Source organism: Varroa jacobsoni, unplaced genomic scaffold, assembly GCF_002532875.2.
Source record: "Varroa jacobsoni isolate VJ856 unplaced genomic scaffold, vjacob_1.0 scaffold_643, whole genome shotgun sequence".
NCBI classification, from domain to species: domain Eukaryota; kingdom Metazoa; phylum Arthropoda; class Arachnida; order Mesostigmata; family Varroidae; genus Varroa; species Varroa jacobsoni.
This window is the reverse complement of record NW_019213545.1, coordinates 1-22,699: the sequence shown is the minus strand read 5'-3', so window position 1 is coordinate 22,699 and position 22,699 is coordinate 1. Positions and strand designations below refer to the sequence as shown.

Below are 22,699 nucleotides of genomic sequence, written 5' to 3'. Positions count from 1 at the left end.
TAAGGTATTTTCTAAAACAGTTTCCTCATTAACGAGTTAATAAATAACCTTGTAAGAAATCGATATGTAGATTCTTAAATTATTAAGCATGCAATGAAAGAAGAAGCTCAGGCATAGCCGATATTTGTGGATTCAAATTTGCCGCTAGTCACCACCCGAGGTTGATTCCGCTGTTTTAGCCTCTGGACTCTGTTGTATGTAGTTATTCAGCTTTAGTTAAGTCTCTTCCCGCCTTTCCTAGTCAAGTGTTTTCCTAAGGATATCGGAATCTACGAAACTTTATATATAAAGTCACAGCATATGCTTTAATTTCTTGTTAATTTTATAATGACGAGTAGCGATATTCTCTATTTGCATCGCCGAATGCGCATGCGTGGTGCACTCAAAACAACACAAACCCATCACAGACATGGCGGCTCGCCTCTAGTGCCCGAGGTGAACTGAAAGCTTGAAGTCTGGAATAGTTTTCACGAAAGACGTACGGGCTGGCTATGGAGTTCGTTGACTGAGGGTGTCTGACAATAGTGGACAGCGGCCTAGGTTTCCATACAAATGCAGTTCTAGTTGCAGGAATTGGACCGGATGATTACTCAGAAAAATACCTTATGAATATCTGTTAACAATTCCCTGTCTGCTCAGAAGGGGGACGCGACCCGATTAAGATTATAGCTTTCTTGCTGCGGGCTTCACCCTAAGCCACTATTGTCAGCAGCGCAGTGAATAACTTTTATCAAGTTATACCTTGTTTCATCAATTACTCAATGAAATATGAGTAAAGAACTTTGTTGGAGGTATTAATCGACATCAGTTCGAGTGGTGCAATAGAACCAAGTGCAAATGAGTTAATGGTGTGCTTCAGTTTGACGCCGCCGGCGGCGCGTTGTTGCTCTTGTTGTTGTAAATTTGTCGACGATCGTCAGACATCGCATTGACGACTGTAGCGAATGTAGTATTCGCTAAGTTGTGATGTTGTTCTTGTTAGTGCTACAGTTATATTCGTTTGTGTTCCCGAAAACAGCCACCAGACCCGTGTTGTCGTTTGTGAAAATAAACTTACACAGTTTTCAAATTGGAAACCGATGCGGAGCCATCATCCTATGCCTTGTGAAGTGGACGAGCCCCCGCGGCGACAGAACTGTCCTCCGCCCGATGGAATGCTTGGGCAAGTCTTGATGACCGACTTTTGCACCATTATTAACAATCCCTAAAATTCGGAGATCGTTCCTATAGGACGACTTGTTCATTGCGGTCCTACTCGGGGATCAATTCATCCGGCCGGAAAATGTCGACCCTTCAAATGGGCCAGCAATTTAGTTCGTATGATGAGTTTATGTCAACCCTGCTGGCGTTTCAGGAAGCAAGCCGGCATCGTTTCATCAAGCATTATCAGAAGACTGTTCAATGGGCCACTCAAAATAATGTGTGTCCACCACCGCAACCACGCCTGCGTTATTTTCGGTTGAAAATGAACTGCAGTCGAAAGGAGTCGTATGTATCAACCTACCATTTTATTACTACCGCTTACTTATTACGTCAGTGTAGCTCGTAAATGCATGTGCGTAGTAACAGATTTTAGAATGACCACTTACTGCAACTGTTAGGCATATATTTTTTAATAAAAATCTACCATCCAACTTGCCTTTTGAGTTGACAATTTAACGTTGGACATTAGGTGCTGCTGTTTCTACGGAGATGTTATGCGACAATATTATATGATGCTTGAACAGTTATATAATGTATATCGTATTATTTTATAATACGATGCATTTTACAATACTGTGGACGGCACTACTATTGTTTAGTGCTAAGTTATTGTAGTAACTGAGCTTGCTTATCGAAGCATAATCTTAAATACCATCTTTTTTTATAAAGGGCGAATTTTGAGGTTTTCCAATGAGTCTTTTTCACAAGTTAAAATTCTGCGTTCTGTATCCATAAACTAGCATTAGTGTGTAATAATCGTAATAGACTATGAATATGCAAGTTGATTGCTTGATGAAAGTAAGCACTCTTGCTTTAGCAGTGATATGTTTTCGCCCTAATTGTAACACACTAGCCTACACACAAGGCTGCATTTAAAAAGTCTGTACATGTTTATTATCTATTAGGAAACAGTGATGGAAATACTAAGCATTTAGTTTCATTCTCTACTCTTAACGTGTTAGATAACCCCTTACTAGCTAAGTTTCAAGTTTTTACATCCGGTACTGTCGTTAGACATTGTTTCAGATCACTGGTATCCAATACAGAACAGTGTGTTCATGGCTGGTTTCGAACCTAAAGGATGTCACGCGTCCTTAAGTTTAGCAGACAAGCACGTTACTACTACACTGTTTTAGAGGCACCTATTTACTGTCTGCTAGTAATAAAATGCTCCTGTCCTTCCAATATGAATACTCACTTGGTGTTCAATCAGTATATTTTGACCTAATACAGAATAGAACTTAAGCTTCTGTCTAGCTTCGAAACAAACATGTATCGAAAATCTAGTTTTTCGAATTTCTTTAGTTCGAAATCGAAAACTAGATTTTCGATACGTGTTTGCATTATGAAGGAACGTATGTTTTATTTTCAGAATTTTTTCTGTGCTGCAACACTGAAAACGTTCAATTCAGCACTAGAAATTTACAGAAGTATATTATAACTAGTTTCTATAAACAAATATTTTACAGATTAATTATTTTTACATTTAAAGCTCTTATTCAACGTCGATTGATGTACGCACTTTAAGGTTGTCGTTGAAATTACTAATTAACATTTGATAAACATCTTATTTGAAGTGAAAGAATTTTACTTGTCGTTTCAGTGTAATAATACGTACACTAGCAATAAAAACTTTATTTTGTATTTAATGTGCAGCTATATACGTGTGTTTCTATGTAGCTATATGTGATTAATTTATAATATCACGCCAAATTGGTAACCAAATGGAAAACGTGATTTATGAAGCAATTTCTGCTCTTCGAGGTTGGCTATTTGATTGAACCAATAAGCAGTGCTTCCCTAGATTGCCCGGTACTCCCACGATGTCCTTGGTTTCAACTTGCTGTAACGTGAATTCACTATCGAATATCCTCAAAAATGTCGCGATCTCAACTCAAATGGAAATGAGAAACTATTTTCTGCAAAACTATGTATCTCGGTTTGAACCTTTTTGTAAATTTTATTTATATATTTATATTATATTTATAAATTACTCATATTTCTTGACTCATTTAATCCCCACCCTCCCCGTATATAATAACGAATGTTTAAGCGGTACTCGTGTAGATGCAGTTGATTTATTTGCTTGCTGTAGGAAAGTGGAATAAAACAATGTGAATTATTGCAACATATATTTCCGAGCAGAAACCCGGTCAAAATGAACTTAAGCGTTATTTTTTAAAACTTTTTGAAAAGATTAGTATCTATGTTGACAGCTAGCAAGAAAAAGTGGAAGATAGGTGACGACTCATAAAGAATGGTCAATTATTATTCACAATGTAGAAGAGAGACTTAGTACTGAAATTGTAAGAAGCGGCGTTACGTGGGTGGCTAATGTGCATCTTTGCAATATGCACCTCTGCCATGCGTATCGTGAACAGCAACCATAAGGGCCATTGCTGGTTAAGATATTAGCGTTGGCAGATGATGATTAAGGATGTATAAAAAGGAGAAATGAGTGAACAGGGCTATTAAATACAGGAGCTTTTATTATGGTCACCCTGGATAGAGTCTGTTGAAAAACGGTAATTAAGCCCAGCAAGACCTCTCTGATAACTTTTGAAGCGCCACCACAAGATGATTTCGAATATCGATTTACATATGAGGACAGGTAAAAGTCAGCATAAAATCATGGAACAATTAACTGTGCATAGAACTGTGTACTGCGGGGTTGTATGTATTAGTTTGCGATGATGTATTTGTTTGCTTCTGCTGTATGTTATTGTTATCATATTTTTACAATTACTTCATTCTGACCATATATCCAATGGTCTGACCCATAAGCGGTCCACCTGAGAGAACTGTCGCTACTCTTGGATTGCGGAACTGTAATATCATTACCTGCCAGTCGGGAAACGATATTACCACTCTGCCGTATCGCAAAAAATATTCGATATTCTATTTAAATATGAACAAATTCAATCCATTTCAGTAATCATAGTTTGCATGTTCTATATGTTACAAAAAGCTATGTGCTTACCTTTTGTCTGTCGTACTGATATCTTACCCGTCTCTTCATCTTATAAAAACGTCCAGTGCATGGTAGTATTGCTTAAATAATTCCATATTTTCAATATGCAATGTACTAGGGAAACGCGCTAACTAAAGCAGCTGTATGCTGGTGAGCCATGTATTATTAGTCAATGATGGTATCTTCCCCTCCGTTGTTCCATGAATTCCTTCATTAGCACGAATACTCATAGAACGTTCTAGTTGGTTTGAAATGAACAAATGAAATGAAAGAAGTTCTCGAACAGACATAGGTTGAACGTTACTAGTATTGCAATTTATTTCGTAGGTAGTAATAACCATACAAGGTACAAATATATTAAAACTGTTCTTGAATGTTATACGCGAAAAGTCTCACTTGATTCTACTCATTTTACTTGAGTCCTATAATTTGGTACGCCCGGCGGCTTATTAGCAAAACATAGGTACATGTATTCAGTTGCGAATTATGTGGCTTGCAGGAAGGCGGCCGGCGGTGATTGTGGCACCTGGATCCGGTTAGGGGTGACGAAAGATGGCGAGCGATTGGAAGTGGTGGCGATGGACCTCAAAGAGTGTGGACCCCCTGCACCTTCCAATAATAGTCATCAAAATCAAAACTCAGTTAGTAGTCAACCCCCTCAAGGACATCCACAACCAGCCACTCCTGGGCAACCTCTAGCTCAGACGCAGATTGGGTGCGACGCTACCGGCAGTGGAGCACCTCCGGCGCAAAGTCCACAGATGACTCCTATAATGGCTTCAATACATCCGCAACAGCAGATGTACTATGATCAAGGACAGTCGATATACCAGCCTATGGAACATCCACCGTCGTATCAGCCCTCTGGCGGTGGTGTGCAGTATACGGAACTACAAACAACGGGGTACGTGCCAGTCACTAATCAGCAGCTAGCTCAAGCAACGACTGGAGGTCCTCAGGATCCTCAAAATTTGCAAGGTCTTCCCCCATTGCCATCATTCGGACATCTCGGTGGTTTCCAGCAACCGGTGCAGGCTGTGCAGTCAATAACTGTTCAGCATGGGTATCAGTCGGAAGCAACAACGGCGACAGGCCCACAGCAGGGCCAACAGCAGCCGCCAGCTCCACCGCCCCAACCTAGTGGGCAGCAACAGCAGGTTCATCATCAACAGTATGCTACATCAGGTCCGCCTCCTGAACATATGTACTCTTCTCATCCACAGGGAGGATACCAGCAGATGGAATACCACCCCCCTATATCGTACCACCCAGCACCACAACATCAACAAAATCCTCAACATACGACTGCGATATTACAACCGCTGTATTCTGTGCCTTCACAACAACATCCGCCTCCTCAGCATTCCCAACAACAGCAAATGTCGATACCTACCCTCCCGGCCGGCCATCACCCGCAGCCTGATGTGTCGTCGACACCGCAAAATCAGCAATCGAGTCAGTCTGGACTTCCACAGCAACACCATTTAGCTCAACAAGTAAATGTGCCAGGACCTCAAGCACCAACCAGTGTTGTTGTCGGACAACAGCAAGAATCCGGGCCGGTTGCTGCTAATACTCCATTCGGCTCAGAACAGCAACGTCAACAAGTATACAGTCAACACCAAGCTGGACCACCTCCACCACAGCATACTCAGCAAGTATCAGTGGTCCAGCAGGTGGTTCCATATGTTGGTGACTACGGGCAGATTGCAACAGATGTTATAACCAGAGGGCATGCACACGGAGCTCCTCCTTCGTCGCAACCCCCACATACATCGCAACCCCATTATCAGGAAATGCAACCTCTTACTGTCGGACAAGCATCTCAGGTGATAGAGCTAAATAGTCGTTCGTCGTCAATGTCTCAACCACCGCTTACACCTCATAGTGTTGTGCAAATAACAGCATCGCAACAGCAGCAAGGTTACCCTTCTAGCCTAGTTGAAATAGATTCATGCGGGAGTGACCAGGGTCTTCTCTATGCTGACCTCAGCCAGCCTCAGCTGTCGTATCAGCACGTTGCAACTCGACAGCACTCAGCTGTTCATAACGCGCTTGACGGCAGCAGTGATAACCAACAAGGAGCTACTACAACTGGATCGAATCAGATGCAAATTGGCTCGCTCGCGACGGTGACACCGACAACTACAACTAATGCCAACAGGAAGAAAAAAAGTAAAGCATGCAGTCTACAGCAGCAGCAGACACAGCAGCTGCCTGCAACAGAGCCAACGTCTTCATTACAGAAGGCCACTACGCCAGGAACGATTCGCGCCTCTGTAAACGATTCTCATCATCAAAACAACAGCAATCGTCAAGTAGTACATCTAAAAGATCTCACATCAAAAGTCCCTGCTCTGAAGGCCGGTACGTAGTACTATAGCAGGTGCTAAGGTTATGCGTATAGTTACCGCGTTTATAGCTTGTAGATTTAGTGTAGGTCTTTTTGTTGATTCATATTTCTTAGTAAAAGGTGTTCGTAGTTATTTGGCGATGTGAACTGTCGTATCCACATCCCTTTCCTGAAAACTTGCATAGACAAAAAGTATTAATTTCCGTACTACGAAAAAACAACTCACTTAAATATAAGGAGATGGAAACTGGGTTTCACATATGGTGACAATTGTTCGTTGCAATGAAAACAGGTTTCTTAAGAAGCAGCTTTACAATAGCACCCGTAATTTACATATAAGCTGTTCGTAGCGGTTGTAGACAGGGCACCAGACTCACAGGTATTAAGTCTAGAGTTCGATCTCTAGCTAAAACCTAGCAGTATCAAAAGTTTCAGTTTTTAATATCAGCTATATAATTGCACGCTTGTTTTAAATGACAGTTTATTTCCATTGTTCTACTGACATGATACGTTCAGTAAAGACATTGATGTTACAAGATTTCAGCTGTCGCAGGACACTCATTGCATATTATAAATATCTGATAATGCTGGGAATTATTATAAATACCTTATAATACTGGGAATTTCAGAGATAAAGGGCATTTATGAGATGAGTCTACGCGATTGGCAATATCTTTCATACTAGAGGGGGGAGTTTTCAATATGAAGATGAAACTTGGTTTTGCGGTCTGTATGACACCAGAAGGGACTAAGCTTATGGAGTATTTGGGTTTGATCTATATGGCCTATAATTATTATTATGGTAGAATCTAGAATTTGCTTTAATAAGATATAAATGTGTAAACCATCCATGCATTAAGCTTTCGAATATCTATGATAAATAGTATTATCCGGTTATTAGTAAATTGTGGTAACCAGTATTTAAACCTATTAAAAGTATGATCTTTTACTTCAAGGTGATTTTCAAAAGGATCAACGTTCCAATTTACCAATATGTGCGAGCGAATAAGCTGTGTAAGGGTCTTTTTCTTTGCTGTTACTTTATATAGGTCCAAGAAACACATCAACACTGGAAGCTCTTCTTGGGAATTCGGGTCCAAGAGGCACGTCAGGATCCTCTGTGGGGGCCTCCGCGCGGAACTCTGCTCACTCTAAAGCCGAGTCCGAGGGCTCCGTTGCCGGAGGCGTGCCAACTGGGACAAACAGAATCCAAACAAATTCGACAAGATCCACTTCACTCGAACTCAGAAATAGTGGAGGAACAGAGGCCGTGCCGCATCTTCATCTCGGCCAGACCTACTGCTCTTACAAATTGGCGGAACAAGCCGTCGAGAACTACGCATCACCGAAAGGTTTTAAATTTCGGTAAGTGCTTGGCCAAAAACTTAATTCTGTGTGAACGTTTGGTAAGCACTAGCCATCCAACTTATTCTGTCTCGAAGAACGTGAAGCCGCATAATTTAATGATTTTTCTTGTATACCACAAACTAGTAACATCAGTAGATTTTGCATTTTATCTAGCTTCAGTCCTTTAAGTAGGATAGTTATATATGGTGTTGCGTGGTATTTTTACGCAGTAAGTAATCATTGAAGGCCAGTCCTTGTGGATCGCGTCGTCAAACTGAGATCACTAGGTTTGTTCTTTAAATGTGCGCGAGTTCGTCGAGCTGGTGCAAAACTATTGCCTTGATCAAACCGTGCCTTTTCTGAAATAGCTGAGCTGTGGAATGGAGCAATACGCCAGCCCAGTGGTAGTCTGTGACTCCTGTGTATTTGGAAAAATAGGTAATATTTTGATCACTCGGCGTGCCCTATAAAAAAGCGACCGTGGCCCTTGAGTGCTTTTCTCTGACGGAGTAAACAAGCCTTGATCTCCTGCATTTCAGGCTCGATTCCTTATACTTACAGTCTTACAGTAGCAAACTCAGTTTAGATTTGTAATTTCTAATTCGATAAAAAGTTCGAATTTATAAAAATAAACTTAAGGTACGATTCAGCTTTTGACTTAGACTGAAGAACATCGGCGCTGCTAGTGTTTTCGGATTTTTATATCATTTGTGTAATATTAAAGACGAGCCTTACGTGATCATACCGGATATTCGATTCTATTAATTTTCATTTGTTAATCAATAAGAACTACTCTATAGATCAGGTGTTTTAGACATAATAAGGGTAAACTATAGGCCACTGGAACGTATTCCAAAAGGATAGATTTTAGTGACCGAGACAAGGGCCTGCTGTTCGCCCATGAGTGCAGAAAAACCTGATGTTGAGGATATCAGTTACTCATAGTATAAGAATCTGTTAAATCGAGGGGTCTAGGCCAGCGAGGGCTATTCGAAAGTGCACCAACTTGATAACACTGGAATCATGCTAACATCGATATATGCGAAAATCACATGTTCTCTTAGTGAATAATTCGTCTTCCATTTACGCGGGTATGATTTTTCTCTAAAGGGTTATCAATTAAGGCGTGTTGGTTTTTGGACACTTGATTCACATAAAGGACTTCTATAAAGGGTATATCTTTTTTTTTTGGTTATTTTTCCTTCTTCTACGCAGAGAGATATAGGGAATGACAGGTATCATCTAATATGCTAACAATTCTGAACAGAACTATGAATATAACTAGTGAAAGAAATAAAAATAATATTCTAACAATGGCGCTTTCAATTATTTGTGGGGTAAACATTACGGTGTCGAGCCGTAGTATAAGCGAGACCAAAACCCTGGAGCGCTGCCTGTTACAGATCAGAAAGGTCTACCATTGCGAAGATGCAGTAGTAATGTGGGTTCCATTTCTCTCAGGATTATGTAGCGTGGCCCAGGTTTGAATCCCGACGTCTGGACACCTCTACTCTCCAACAAAAATCTGGAGAATAGAAAAGGCGATCCACTCTGTATATACGTAAGTCCAAGATGTCGAGTTGCCCATAGATTGTTTTTCTTTACAATTAATTTGGTTTCAGGAAAATCGGCTCGATGTTACTTAAGCGGATCGAGGGCAAGGAGAAACTCAAAGAGCAATTTGCGAATGCTACGGCGGATCCTGGTATCAAATACTTTGCACTCAAGTTCCGTTGCGTACGCTCGAGGCAGCTCACGATGGTGTCAAATTATGTCAAGAAGAAAAAAGATGACGATGGACACACCATTCAAGAGTCTCCCATTCCCATGGATACCAACCAAAACAACAATGATTCTACCTCAAATAGTAGCAAGGTGTAAGTTGCGTTATATTTGAAGTTTAAATTAACAACCTGCATTGAAATGAGGCAAGTAATTTACACTATAATATTTAAAGATGTGAAACACATACATGGACATCATTATTGTTTTGTCTTTTCAGGTTTGTAATACATTTAGTATTCATAGCAAACCCGTCCAAACTAAAATTCATATGGCTTTCAAGGTTGTAATACATACAATGGGTCGTTTAATATGAATAACGATCTCTAACTTTTTGCAGGCTTAGTTTTTTCCTTTTCAATGGAAATGTACACTATTATATTTTATGATCTTTTGCCATTTAGATAATAGTTTATTTAGTCTGCTACTGTAGAAATTTAGCGTTCGAGGGTTCATGATATCTCGAAAGCAGTTTCGGCATCATGTTGAGATTTGTATGGTCTTTTTATTAAGTTGTCGAGATTTTGGGAAAAACAGTAATTTGTAGGGGGGCAGTCCCTAGTAGTTATGGTGGATAAGGAAAACCTGTAATTGTAATTTTTAGATGTTGGTCACCGTGATTTTTACGGTGTGAGGTCGAGCGTTGCCCTATAGCAGGAGTCGTCTACTTCTGTTTGTCAGTCTTGGCTTTATGCGAAATTTTTTTGATGACCTCCTCTAATTGTTGACAGCATACGAAGTCAACGAATCAGAATTTCAATCACAGTGGGTAATATCTGTACTAGACCACCAAGTGGGCACCATAAATTTTGGCAGCTGTACATTTGCCTCACGTTTGTGTCCTGCCGGTATTATGTCGGTAATATGACTGCCTGCAAATATTTCAGCCCAAGTCAAAATTCGCTGCAAAAATTACTTATTGCTGTAATGTAAAAGCAAAGATGTATAAGCGTTTGTCTGTTTTTTTACACTCAGATCATGCGGCATTCGTTTGTCAAATTTTCTAACTACTTCGTTTGACCCAGCTGAACAAGTATGGTAGTTTTACTTACACCAAATCTGAATGCTAACACACATGCACCTTAGGATCAGTAGGCTGTCATCACCGCCCTGGACTCTTTGTTATTCATTTTTACGGGATGTCTTCACGAGATTTATTTTTTAGATTCAAATTTTTTTAGCTTATTTTTCTACTTGTAGAATCTTTACCGAATATCGAAATGTATATATCGAAATGTCTCCACCACTGCAATTTCAAAGTGCCAATTGCTTTAGTAGTAGTTAGCCAGTTGCAAACTATTCGTATTTTCTGATTTTACATAATTTACTATAGCTTGTCTGCTAAAAGCTCGAGTGATAGTATCTACGTTAACGGGTATAGATTTCACAGAATACAAGTGCATTCTATATGCCAACATAAGGTTTGCAAAGTGTCACATTGTCATAAAATATCGTAATTTTTCAATATGAGATTGTTCGTGACGCTTCATGCTCAACGACATAATTTAGTAAAACGGTTATAGAGATACTTTGCAATTAAAGCAAAATAAACAATTCTTCTAAAATATCTTAGAAGATGATTGACATAAATTTAAATCATAAAGGATAACTTGTGTGTTAAGTAACATTTTTTTTTCATAAAACTTTATACGTTTTGGGACATTTAGTACAGTATGTATATTTATGCAAGAAAACTATATTGCACAAAAGGAAGCCTTGATGGCCGCTAAACCTAACGCTTTCACAGTTACCTTTCTAAACATCTGTTACGTTTGCATATTTATAAAACGAGCAGACGATACTGTGCTGCTCAAACAACCTTTAACAACATTAAGTCCGGCATTCTTTGGTCAGCGGCGACCGAATTACTTGAGTTCAAAAATCTTCTTCAAGTCTTTTAATCTACTTCAGCCCATAATTTAGACTTGTTTTTATAAAATGTAAACTATATGCCCATCACAACCGTCGATTTGTAGGAATAGTTGTAAACTCGTATTATGTTTCTGTCACATTACACAAACTTATTCGTGATGTTCTTTAGCTGTTTAGTGTGCTGCAATGAACGAGATATCAAAAAATATCCTACACTGCTGTATAATAATTACTAAAAAGTGGTTCTTCTGTTTCATTATGCCAAAAACGTAATCAACTACTGTTCATTACGTCTTATCTCTGAAAATAGTTCTGTGTGCCTACTGCACGTATTTATCTATCGTTTCGTGCTACATTACAGGCCTATGGGATCGTGTAGCGCGCGCATTACGTTTCAGCTAAATGCACGCGGGACAGGCCTGGAAGTTAAACAGTTGGACGAATCCCATGATCATCCTCCGGATGATGAGCTACGAGAGAAGTTCACACAGGGAATTGCTCGAACTTCTCTTACAGGAGCCCTGAACAAGCTAGCTCGACCGCCTGTAAAGGTAATTTGCTCGCATTGATTATTGTAACATTTGGTCCGAATTTTTATGTTTTTTAGAACCCGCACAGTTTTGAGGATTTCAAGAATAGTTCTTCCGAAGCACTGGCCTTCTTTTTGTGTTTATGTACTATTACGGTTTGTAGGGTAAATTTAAATTCATTTTTTTTTAACTCAATTGTAATGCTCTGTTATAGTTTTACGACGCTTCATGACTTCAACTAGCATTACCCAAAGAGGAGGTGCAACAAAACGCCTAAATGCCATAATAAAGTACGACCTATGCAGGTCGAAACCTATAACGGGTTTTGGTCAGTGTGCATGTGGTCATGATGATACCAAAAAAACGGCATTGCAGTAGAATTCGGTGGAATTGGCGTTACATAAATTGAAAGGTTTGAAATTGAAAATACTTATATATAAAATAATATATAAAATAATATCAAGAACATGTATAACTCTCCGTATTTTTTTTTATATTACAGGGCGTTAAGCGTTCAACAACAGCACTATTAAGTGGTGTTACACTACCTAAAATTGTGCCAGTTATAGGGGCAGATTCTGTGGGTGGTGGGGGTTGCCGTACGGCGCATCCAGGCTCTGACCATAGCCATGACTCCCGACAGAAGGGCGGTTCTGGTGGAGGTGGTTGTTTAAATTTACCTTTAGACGACTCCTTTTTAAACGAACACCTGGTGAGCGAACAATTGCAGATGATGAATGGCGATGAGGAAGCAGAACCCGAGGTCGACCTATTATCCAATATCCAATCACTTGCAGAGGAAATTGATAAGTTGAGCGAAACTGACGGGCTCCCAGCTGATCTCGCTTCACTCGATGCAGCTCTCAAGCATGACGACCTGGGCGGTCTTGGACTGGGAGGTCACCTAGGCGTTGAAGGACCTCATACCCTTGATAAAGGGCAAGGGCATAGTCTTAAAGGTCACAAGATATCGAGTTGTGACAACAACAATGTTGTTTCCAAAAATACTAGTGTCCTCGTTTCCAGTGGAGAGCGGACTTTTCAGTTGGGCCGCAGTGGTGGCCCCGAACCAGGCCAAGGGACGGCCCAGGCGGTCAGAGCGGAGAATATCAAACGAGAAAGCGAAGGAGAGACTGTGGAATGTCACTTTAAAACTAATGGACACTATAGAGAATTAACAGAAGAACAGGTTGTTCCTAAGGACCAAGCCAACAGGACTACTTCACTGGCTGATGCTACTGATGGGGTTACCACAAATACCTCTCAAGTAAATAGCGAGGCAATCAAAGTTGAGGGAGAGGAAGGTGGCAAGGTGGTCCCCGAGGTGAACATTGAAATCGACGTTAGCTTGAAGGAAACCCTACAGGAGTCGCAAAACAACTTAGCTGACTTAAAGGTTAATGGGAGTGTATTGTGTTCGTGGACTAAAGCTGCCAAGGGCGAACCATTGGAACAAGACGAAACCAAGGAAGAAAAATACGTGAAAATGGAGAAAGACGCAGATAGGTTTGCAGACGGTGATGCGGACAGTGTTATGGTTAATTGCTCATCCTCAATGAAAAGTGGCAGCGCTTTAGATGAAGACATGAAGGACGAAGTACATAAAGGTTCGCCCAATAATGATAACCTATTCAATGTAGGCGTGGCTGAAGAGATGGGGTCGGATATACCGAGAACCAATAGCCCAAGCGAGGATGACTGCAAAACGAAGCGAATCTTTGCACGAGAGGTTAAGAAGCTCGAAATTAACGTGTGTGAAAATGTGGTCACTTCTGATGTTGTCTTCGCGCTGAAGAAAAAAGCATTGAAGGTAGGAGCATTTCAGGAAGATCTGTCTTCATCGGTTATCTCGCCTGGAACAACAGATACCTTCGAGGGAACTAACCCACAAAAAATGTCTATCCAGGATGGCTCGGATCCTTCGAGTAGTATTGACGATGACTCCAGCAAGGAAAAGGCATACGGCTCATCAAACATGGGTGAAGCCGCAATAGAATTAGTCCTTCCAAAAAACAAGATCAATGATTTATTAATCCGTGATGCCCACAAAGAGGCTAGTCTAACCGACAACAACAGCAGCAATAACAACAACAATACTAGTAACCATAGGAGCGTAGAGCATCCGGTGAGGGGGACTAATAGGTCTCGCACAGCTCTTATTCACACACCGGCTGGGGATGAGAGCGAGAGCGAAGGTTCCGTCTATCTGCCGCCGGCTGGAAGTAACTGTTATATAGAATATGGAGCGCGGACTGGACGAAGGACTTCAAGAATGCGCACCCGTGGAAAAAGAACTCGAGGTGAGTCAGGTGGCTCTCTAGTTGGAGCACACGAACGGTTTAATAAGATAGCCCGCAGCGGTCAAGTACCCCAAGGAGCCTGGGAAGGACGTGATGAACTGCGAGGACCAAAACGCACTGTGGAAGAGACTCTTAGAGCGCGTCACGTTGAGCTACGCGGATGCAAGGTGCTTGTACAAATGGCTGATCTACCCAAGGACTTTGAAGTTTACTGGAGCGAGGAAGACGTGCAAAGACAGCTCGAAGAGGCAGAAAGAGATGAAGCCAATGAGACTCTTAAGCAACTTGCCCAGATGCTCGCTTCCAACGAAGGTGAGTTACGTAGATATTAAAATGCTTGAATCCTAAAATATCGATGACAGAATGAAAGCTTTGTTAGACTATATTGTCAGTACAATTTCAGTTAATGTAGTAGACACTGCATAGCTATCACGTTATACATTTTAGTATTTCTATAAATCATTGTACATTTGAAGTTTGAGGAATAAAACTAATTTTAATGTTTTAAAATTAGTTTTATACACATATATTTTTTATTATTTATAAATATTTTACATATTTAGTAGAAGCATAATTTATTATTAAATTATGTTTCTACATACCCTGGAATAATATACAGCTGTGTTCAAAAAATTGCCTCGGTTTATTTTAAAAAGATATAAGAAAAATATGCCAGTTTTATTAGACTGCGAATTTATAAGGGTAATCTGTCAAAAAATAAACAAAAGGTATTAAAGAGCGTATTTTAAGAAAACCGAAATTTTTGTTTTATCGATATCTTTTTTTACAAATGCTTACGTATTTCTAATCGTTGCAATCTTTAGAGTTCTTTAATAGGGAGCCGCTACACTTCAAAAAATAATTATTATTAGTGTAACAACACTACATAAGTTCATAGAGAGATAAAAATAAGTATCTCATTTTTATTTTCCTTGCTTCTTTATTGTTTGCGTTTTGTTGGTTTTACGTGAAAATATACACGTATATTTAGGTGTTTTTGCGTTGTCCATTTATTTAGGTTTTTTTCGATAACCGTGGTCCTGGAGTGCTAATAAAGGGGTCATGACCTACTCGAACAAAAAAAAAAACAAAGGTCTAGAACACTAAGGTAGCCCAGCAAGTTATGAGAACTTATCGGCAGAAATCGCGGCGAAAGCGGTTATTACACAGCAATGTAATAAACGCTTTCGCCTGCATCGCCACCACTTCATTAGGTTGAGAATTATTGTTGGAACACATGAACTAAAATGGTCTGTGCTATTCGAACACCAGCGAGCAGTTCATAATAAAGCGGAGTACTTGTAAATTGTCCCATTGAAAACCATTGTCAATATGCCTCACTATAACGAGATAGACTGAAAAGTTTACTACAAAGATACCAAAGTTGTGTGAAGAGATAATTTAGTTGTTAGTTAATACTGTAATAGTTCAAGGATATTCTCCCATAAATAGTAAGTATTCATTGTAATAACTCAATTCTGGCCTTCCTCGCTTTATTAATAACAATAGCATAATAAGATCACTGTGTTGTCAGAAGTGTTTGACTAAGAAGTGCGCCTTTTAATAATGGAAACGTAACATTGTTCAGCGTATAGGAATTCTGCTAAACCATATATAGCAGAGTTTCTCATCTTGACGTTCGCTGTGTGTGAAATCTGTTGTTCTGAGTTGCTGATTTTGATACGTAAACGTTATGGTAGTTTTAGCATATATCAAGAAATTATTTTGAAGGAGGTTTTTTTTAGGTATTTCAAGGACGTAGCACATATTTTTCAGACATTGTAAATCAATGTTGAACTTCTAATTATGATGATAGGGAGAAAATATAGGGGAACTCGTTGTTCAGTGGTAATCTTTTTGATATTAGTTTCCACGGAAGTTTAGTTTCTTCACATCTGTTCATAAATCATGAATTTTCTGCCCCAATTTTTCTTCGGTCTAAGACTTAGGCCAATAGGATACATGCACCATAGTCTCCGGAAAGCATTCTCCAGTACAGCACATTTAGAATTCTTTTGAAATGAGTAATGTTATAGTAATATGTAATGTAATGTAGTAATAATAATGCCAATAAAATAGCTTACTCGATCAATTTGAGGTATCATCCAGGCTCAAACTTGTATAGCTAAATGTTAAATAATTATATGTAGTATTAAATAAACTTTTGATGTTATGTTGAATATATTTTTAAATCTTCAAAGGTTTGAACGTGTGATCAAACTTATTTAACGAAGTGGAAACAAAATATTTTTCGAATGCGCACAGTCACCATAGACTTTTGTTACACTGTAGAACAAGAGTCAACTAAATTTTTTTTGAAGTGTTTAAGCAACTAAACTTCCGGATCTTTGTGAAGGATGACATCCGTTATGTACATTTTTGTAATGTATCTGTTTTGAGTGTTAATTATCAATATGCCTGTGCCAACTTTTAGGTGAGATACTGACCCAGCGCAAACAGCTGCTTACGAGTTTGTTGTATCACTGGAAGGCCGAGAAGCATGTTTCTCTCCTGGCATCATACGCACCTAGTGCCAAGGTACGAAACATTTTTTGCATCAACAGCAGCAACACGGACCCGCGTTCATCACTGGATAACGTTTCTTCAGTCGGCTATGTTGACGGAACTGCAGCTACTTGCCAACAACAGCTTCAACTTCAACGACAAGACACCACGGCGGGAATTAAAGCAAGTAGCATAACTACAATAGAAACGGGGACATCGTCTCCATCAGCAGAAACAAGTGACACTACTGCAGTAAAAGATTAATAGACATCTGCACACCACACACTTTGGAATTGAGCGGAATAGAATACGGCTGTAGGATACACCGACAAAACATGCGCGATACTTGAGAGAACAGTCGTTCTGGTTTAAGTTGTGTTGAATATATTCTAAAAATGTTTTTTATAATCAGTTATAATTCAATGTTGTGTACAGATTTTAGCGTATCCTTCGCCCTTCAGAGCCTCTCACAAACTCAGTGTATACGTGGATGTGAAATGTGTAATCTTCTATGCCGTACTGTATCGGCAAAACTTTCGGCAACGATACTATCAGGAGTATTTTTAGTGAGTGTTAAATTTTACCAGTTGTTTAAATAAGAACCCGTGTGTCGTAAAATAAGTCGTGTGTCAGTAATCAGTGCGAAATCTGCACTGGTGTATGGTTCTATGGGAATATCCGTTGTGGTGCTGCACCGATTAATTGACCAATGGGAAACGTGTAACAATGATATACAAGAGCATACTCTTCTTTACAAGTGTGTACATTTATTTTGAGCGATAAAATTGGCAGATATGATAAGGGAAATAGTCCTCGCTAAACCAGCTCTTACAGTACGTAAATGAAAAGCCTGGTCTCATTATACATGATGAGCAATGACCTCAGCACAATGCGTGCTGCGAGATTATAATGTTATGAATGCTGCACGGAAATGATAACCAAATAATTAACGTTCGTATGAATGTGTACAGTATAGACCCAACAAAAAACAGACACTTGTATATAAATTTAAGGTTAAAGAGAATGGCTTCTAAATTCATAAATTTTTTCATTTTCCATGGGGCGAGAAAACTGCTGCTGACATTTAGGTGAATATAGTGCATTGTACATAATGTTGTGTATAGAAAAAAACTGTTATGGAAACAGGTATATGGCCACATAGCTAAAAAAGGACATCAGTTGCAACAAAACAACAGCAATGTGTTGCCATTTACTCGATTATTCTTAGTATCGCATATTATTAATATGGATATCATAATTACACATTATATGGTTGTTTAGTGCGATTTCCGCTCTCATCTCAGTTATTTTCTTTCGTTTTTGTAGCGTCAAGAAAAATTCGATTTGAGAACGTCATTATCAAGTGTATTGTTTATGCACTTATAATAATAAAAGTTTATTGGGTTTTCAGTAAGTTATTTCGCTTGAACCGTATGTTAAAAATAAGCATAGAGTAAGATAATTTTTTTAAATTTTAAATCAAAATATTTTATGAAGGGAATACTGTTTCTTAATAAACAAAATAGGCTACCGTTGTCTTATAACGTGCCGCGCCTCTTCAATCTCAATTATTGAACGTGCTAAAAGCGTTGCTGCTAAAATATGCTTAATTGAAAGTCTATGTCAAATGAGTAGCTTCATATTTTACAATAACGGCAGCGTTAGACAAGTAACTCAGAATAGTAGATACTCCGGTGAAATACGCTCAGTTAACTTGATTTTCGTATAAAGAATTGTAGTTGGCAGTTACACGTGGTAAACACTTCTTACTAGTTATTGTGGCCGAAACAAAAATAAGATTGTTTTTTTATGTTTAGAAAGGTCTTTTGATTATTTGACCGTATGCCATTCTTTCTATATATATATATATATATATATATATATATATATATATATTAGTTTATTTTAATATCTATTTACGAAGACCGATTCCGAAATAGATAATTTCTACAAATAGTATTGCGTTGCGCAAATCCTTGGAAGCAATGGGTTTACGTGAAAGGTTAAATTGATTATGTGTTATATAAGCCACAATAGTTGAAGATATTAAGTTATATTGCAGCACATTAGGATACTCGACAAAATGAAAGTCTATACATATGCGAACCGTGTTAGCAGGTTGCGAGAACAATAGTAAAAAACTCTGAAATAATTAAGGGTGGTCTATCATAATTCATATGGTAATAGCCAGTGGCATAAGATTAGCACAGTAAAATATAATTTAATAATAAATATCTATACACGTGTCTTAGATGTAAATAATGGTAAACATACCTATTTCAACTAGCTGTGGGTCTACGTACAGACAAGTCTTTAGAACAACAAATATCTGGTGGCCAAGTTTCAAGGTGCAGGCAAATTGTTACAACGAATCGAATAAGCAGTTCGTGGCCAAGTTTCAGGACAGAATTTTCCGCATACAGACAAGTCGTTGCAACATCTCTAATGAGTATTTCATAATTAAGTTTCAGGATGCGGACAAGTCGTTTCCGCAGCTTGAATGGGTAGTTCGTGGCCAAGTTTCAAAGCGCAGATAAGTTGTTACAATGACTTGTACAACAAAATACCTGTTCGAATTGTAACAAGTTCTCTGTGGTTTAAAACTTAGCCACGAAATACCTGTTAAAGTTGTTGTAACAACTTTATGTTGAGACTTTTATGTTGAGACTTGGCCCCAAAATAACTATTCGAGTTATAACAACTTGTCTGTGCCCTGAAACGTTGCCACGAAATATCTGTTCGAATTATGATATCAACTTATCCGTATCCTAAAATTTGGACACAGAATACCTGTTGTAGTAATCATAACAACTTGTCTGTATGAGCTAAATTCAGTCCTGAAACTGGGCCACAGAATACCTATCCAAGTCGTTCCAGCAACTTGTTTGTATTCTAAACTTGACCGCGACATATTAGTTCAAGTTGTTACACCAACTTGTCTGTGTCCTGAAACTGGGCCCAGGACAGAATTTCCCACATACAGACAAACTGTTACAACAGACAGATATCTTGTGTCAAACTTTCATGACACAAACAAGTTGTTACAACAGACAGATATGTTGTGGCCAAGTTTCGCGATACAGACAAGTTGCTACAAAAACTTGAACACCTATTTCGTAGCCAAGCCTCAGGACACAGATAATTTGTTACGGTAACTCGAATAGGTATTTTGTGGCTAAGATTCAGGACATAGACAAGTTGTTAGAATAACTCGAACAGATATGTGGTGGCCAAGTTTCAGAACATAGACAAGTTGTTAAAACAACTCGAACAAGTATTTCGTAGCAAAGTTTCAGGACAAAATTTCCCGTATCCGACCAGTCGTCACAATAATTTGAACATATATTTCATGACCTAGTTTCAGGACACAGACAAATTATTGGAACAACTTGAGCAGGCATTTGGAGGCCATGTTTTTTAAGACTATTCGCATACAGAAGTTGTTATAACAACTCGAACAGATATTCCATAGCTAAGTGTCAGGACTAAACTTTTTACATGAAGACAAGTTATTACAGCAATTCGAACAAGTATTTCGTGGAGAAGCTTTAGGACGGAATTTTCCTCATATAGACAAGTTATAAGTCACACAAGCATCGCTAGGCCAAGTTTCAAAACAGAGTTGCCGCATACAGACCTGTTGTCGCAACAATTTGAATAGCTATTTCATGGCTAAGCTTCAGGACATAGACAAGTTCTTAGAACAACTCGAACAAGTATTTCGTAGCTAACCCTTAAAACACAGGCGAATTATTATGACAACTCGAACAGGTACTTCGTGGCCAAGTTTCAGGACAAAGTTTCATACGTACAGAAATGTTGTTACAAAAATTTAAACATGTATCTTGTAGCCAGGTTTTCTCGCATACAGCCAGGTTGTTACAGCAACTCGAAGACGTATTTTGTAACCAAGTTTCAGGCCTGGATTTCCCGCATACAGACAGGATGTTACAACAACTTGAACATGTACTTTGTGGTCAAGGGTCAAGATAGAATTTTTCGCATACAAATAAGCTGTTGCAGCAATTCGAACGGATGTTTCGTGACCAAGTTTCAAGACACAGGTAAGTCTTTAAAACAACTTCAACAGGGATTCCGTGGCCAAATTTTAAAACGCAGATAAATTGTTACGACAATTCGAACATTTATTTCGTGGCCAGGTTTCAGGGCAAAATTTCTTGTATACAGACAAATTGTTACAACAATTCGAACAGTTATTTCATGACCACGCTTCAACTATTTTCCTACCACAACCGCCGGACGGCCAAAGTCGTTGGGGCTTCCAAGTACCATATGGCTCTCGTCTTTACTACAATGGCCAAAGAGCCAAACTCGTGAAAGCTTTCGAGTACCAGATGACACTCTTCTGTTACAACATCCAGATGGCTAAATTCGTTGGAGCTTTCAAGTATCAGATGGCTTTTTTCTTTACTGCAACGTCCAGATGGCCAAATTCGTTAAAACTTTGAAGTACCAGATGGCACAATTCCTAGCCACAGCGGCCAGATGGCCAAACTCGTTCGGACTTTCAAGTACCAGATGATTCCCTTCTTTGCCACAACATCCAGATGACCAAACTCATTAAACCTTTCAAGCACAAGATAGCATTATTCCTTGTCACAACGACCAGACAGCCAAACTCGTTGGAGTTTTCAAGTATCAGGTGGCTTTCTTCTTTACCACAATGAACAGATGGCCAAACTCGTTAAAGCTTTTAAGAATTTGATGGCACTATTCCTTGTCACAATGACCAGACGACCAAACTCGTTGGAGCTTTCAGGTGTCAGATGGCTTTCTTCTTTGCCTCAACGTTCAAATTGCCAAATTTGTTAAAGCTTTGAAGTACCAGATAGCATTATTCCTTTTCGCAGTGACCAGACAACCAAACTCGTTAGAGCTTTCACATATTAGACGATGTTCTTTTTTACCACAATGAACAGATGGCTAAACTCGTTAAAGCTTTTAAGTACTAGTCGGCACTATTCCTTGTCACAACAACCAGATGGCCAAAGTCGTTAGGACTTTCAAGCACCAGATGATTCCCTTCTTTACCACAACATCCAGATGACCAAACTCATTAAACCTTTCAAGCACAAGATGGCATTATTCCTTGTCATAGCGACAAGACAACCAAACTGGTTGGAGCTTTCAGATATCAGACGACGTTCTTTTTTACCAAAATGAACAGATGGCCAAACTCGTAAAGCTTTTAAGTACTAGACGGCCCTATTCCTTGTCACAACAGCCAGATGGCCAAAGTCGTTAGGACTTTCAAGCACCAGATAATTCTCTTCTTTACCACAACATCCAGATGACCAAATTCGTTAAAGCTTTCAAGCGCAAGGTGGCATTATTTCTTATCACAACGACCAGACAACCAAACTCATTGGAGCTTTCAAGTATCAGATGGCTTTCTTCTTTACCACAACGTCCAGATGGGCAAATTTGTTAAAGCTTTTAAGTACTAGACGGCACTATTCCTTGTCACAACAGCCAAATGGCCAAACTCGTTGGGACTTTCAAGTACCAGATGATTCCCTTCTTTGCCACAACATCCAGATGACCAAACTCATTAAACCTTTCAAGCGCAAGATGGCATTATTCCTTATCACAACGACCAGACAACCGAACTCGTTGGAGCTTGTAAGCATCAGATGACTTTCTTCTTTACCACAACGTCCAGATGACCAATTTCGTTGGAGCTTTCAAATACGATATGGCACTATTTCTTGTCACAACAATCAGACGACCAAACTCGTTGGAGTTTGTAAGTATCAGATGACTTTCTCCTTTACCTCAATGTCCAAATGACCAATCTCGTTGGAGTTTTCAAATA

General features: G+C 39.2%; 1 protein-coding gene across 1 annotated transcript; it reads left to right on the top strand.

Moving 5' to 3' along the window:
- The first annotated feature begins 227 nt into the window (after positions 1-227).
- On the top strand, positions 228-18,407 carry LOC111262297 (uncharacterized). Its single transcript, XM_022836443.2, has 7 exons — positions 228-1,488; positions 4,674-6,541; positions 7,577-7,892; positions 9,497-9,751; positions 11,890-12,079; positions 12,561-14,670; positions 16,793-18,407. The coding sequence occupies exons 1-7, from the start codon at positions 1,283-1,285 to the stop codon at positions 17,125-17,127; spliced, it is 5,280 nt and encodes a 1,759-aa protein (XP_022692178.1). The 5' UTR covers positions 228-1,282; the 3' UTR covers positions 17,128-18,407.
- The last annotated feature ends 4,292 nt before the right edge of the window (positions 18,408-22,699 follow it).

Excerpts from the sequence above, each read along its gene's own strand:
- LOC111262297 (XM_022836443.2), top strand. The coding sequence starts at position 1,283 with ATGTCGACCCTTCAAATGGGCCAGCAATTTAGTTCGTATGATGAGTTT. Across the intron at positions 7,893-9,496 it reads CCGAAAGGTTTTAAATTTCG|GAAAATCGGCTCGATGTTAC; the intron begins GTAAGTGCTTGG and ends ATTTGGTTTCAG. Across the intron at positions 12,080-12,560 it reads TAGCTCGACCGCCTGTAAAG|GGCGTTAAGCGTTCAACAAC; the intron begins GTAATTTGCTCG and ends TTTATATTACAG.